General features: G+C 61.4%; 1 protein-coding gene across 1 annotated transcript in view; it reads left to right on the top strand.

The window, feature by feature from the left end:
• Positions 1–454: 454 nt before the first annotated feature.
• Positions 455–2,278, top strand: part of PIGS (phosphatidylinositol glycan anchor biosynthesis, class S) — a gene marked incomplete at its 5' end in the record, with an annotated part of 1,953 nt that continues 129 nt past the window's right edge. Inside the window, 6 exons of the mRNA XM_008946243.1 lie at positions 455–576; positions 665–779; positions 1,044–1,189; positions 1,283–1,383; positions 1,749–1,959; positions 2,118–2,276. Of these exons, the coding sequence (XP_008944491.1) occupies positions 455–576; positions 665–779; positions 1,044–1,189; positions 1,283–1,383; positions 1,749–1,959; positions 2,118–2,276 (854 nt within the window). The remainder of the gene's footprint in view (positions 577–664; positions 780–1,043; positions 1,190–1,282; positions 1,384–1,748; positions 1,960–2,117; positions 2,277–2,278) is intronic.

The raw sequence follows: 2,278 nt of genomic DNA, 5'->3' as shown, positions 1-2,278 counted from the left end.
CTGGCCTGGGGAAAGCCCTCTGGCCGTGGGGGCAGATCCTCTTCCTGTTGTACTGCTAGCGTCCCAGGGTGTTTTCTGGGGTAATGGGCCCTGGGGTCTGTTGTGCTTGCTGAGATCCATGCTGCACTGCTCGGTGCTGGGGCGCTGGTGCAGGACTGTGCTGGGGAGGGAGGAAGGGGTCACCTGGCCTGGGGAAAGCCCTCTGGCCGTGGGGGCAGATCCTCTTCCTGTTGTACTGCTAGCGTCCCAGGGTGTTTTCTGGGGTAATGGGCCCTGGGGTCTGTTGTGCTTGCTGAGATCCATGCTGCACTGCTCGGTGCTGGGGCGCTGGTGCAGGACTGTGCTGGGGAGGGAGGAAGGGGTCACGTCCTGCTGCTCTTGGGAGCTCTGTCACGGCTGCGTGATCAACAGGTGGTGGCTGTGCCAGGGCCTCACAGGCTGTGGGTCCTCGCAGGGTACGAGATTGACCCCAAGTCCCACGCCGTGGACTGGGACATCGAGGATGCTGTGAACCGCTACGTGCAGCCTGTCCTGGACAAACTGAGCTTGGTGGCCAACTTCTCTGTTGACTCGCAGGTGGGTGCTGGGGAGAGCCCAGGCCTGGCCTCCCTCGTGCCCTGGGATGTGCTTCTCTGCCAGAAATGTCTTTGCCGTGTGCCTGCAGATCCTGTACTATGCCGTCCTAGGAGTGACACCACGCTTTGACAAGGAGTCCTCCAGCTTCCTTCTGAGTGCTCACAGCCTCCCACACGTCATCAACCCCGTGGAGGCCCGGCTGGGTGAGCAGCATGCTCCAGCATGGGCCCTGCTGAGGGCAGGGGACAGCTCTGTCTGCAGGCTGTGCCCCTTCCCTCCCCACGGCACCGTGCCCTGCCAGGCCTGGGTGGGAGCGAGGGTGACTGGGACCTGTCGGGCTGGTGGTTCTGCTTGGGGCTTCCTGCAGGAGGAGGAGCAGGGCTGGGCTGTGCCCCAGCGCTGCCCACGGCCCGTCTGCTCTCACTGGGGAGGAGCCAGAGGAGTTCTTTGACTCTGTTCCACTCCAGGCTCCAGTGCTGCCTCGCTCTACCCTGTGCTGAACTTCCTGCTGTACGTGCCGGAGCGCTCCCACTCCCCTCTCTACATCCAGGACAAGGATGGAGCCCCAGTGAGCACCAACGCCTTCCACAGTCCTCGCTGGGGCGGCATCATGGTACGGAGCTACGGGGGTGCTGGGACGAGGCTCCCCATCCCCATGGAGCCCCAGGGCGCTCTGCCTGTACCTTGCTGACACGATCTCCTGCAGATTTACAACGTTGAAGCCCCTGCTTCACCTGAAGCCTCCCTCCCGTTGCACGTAGATGTGGACATGGTGCGAGTGATGGAGGTTTTCCTGGCCCAGCTCCGGTGAGGATGAGCTCTTCCCTCCCTGGTCCTCTGTGTGCTCTCCTGGCACATGTGGAAGTTGGGGTCAGAGCAAGCTGTACCCATGCAGCTCGCTCACTCCTCTGTAGTCTTGGGGAGGCTGAGGGTGGCTTTTCGTGGCCTTTGAGGTGTTGACCGCCAGTCAGCTCTACTCTCTGGCCAGAGGTGCTGGTGCATCTCCCATAACCTGAGGCAGGGGACTTGTCTTCTCCTACCTTGCATCCAGGAGGCCATTAAGCATGATTGAACCCTGCCCAGGCTGAATGCAGCAGGCAAGGGGAGGAGCAGGGAGCATGTGTGGGATGCACGCTTGTGATGTGTGCTGTGACCTTCCCCTCTGCTCCCAGGTTACTCTTTGGGTTATCACGGGAAGAACTGCCCCCTGAGTTCCTGCTGGAAAGCCCTGGGAATGAGGGGCTGGCTGACTGGGAGCTGGACCGCCTGCTCTGGGCCCACACTGTGGAGAACATTGCCACTGTGTCCACTACCTTGACCTCGTTAGCCCAGCTCCTGGACAAGATCGGGAACATCGTCATCAAAGATGATGTTGCCTCTGAGGTAGGGCTGGGGCTCCATGAGGCGAGGAGGGGACTGCGTGTCACTGTCCCTCTGCAGACCATGAGCTCTTGCTGGTGTGGTGCTGCAAGTGAAGCCTCCAGGCTCGTTTCTGTCCTGTCCTCTGGCAGACACTGACCATCGGTGTTGTCTCCACGCAGGTGTACCGAGCAGTGGCCTCAGCCCAGAGCGCCCTGGCCGAGCTGGCTGCAGGCCACCTGCACTTGGCTTTCAAGGCCAGCAAGGAGGCAGTCACCTCCTCGGAGAAGGCTTTCTTTGACCCATCTCTTCTCCATCTCCTCTACTTCCCTGATGACCAGAA

Source organism: Merops nubicus, unplaced genomic scaffold, assembly GCF_000691845.1.
Source record: "Merops nubicus isolate BGI_N331 unplaced genomic scaffold, ASM69184v1 scaffold45958, whole genome shotgun sequence".
Taxonomy (NCBI): domain Eukaryota; kingdom Metazoa; phylum Chordata; class Aves; order Coraciiformes; family Meropidae; genus Merops; species Merops nubicus.
Note: the sequence above shows the minus strand (reverse complement) of the source record. Positions and strands in the feature narration are given on the sequence as shown.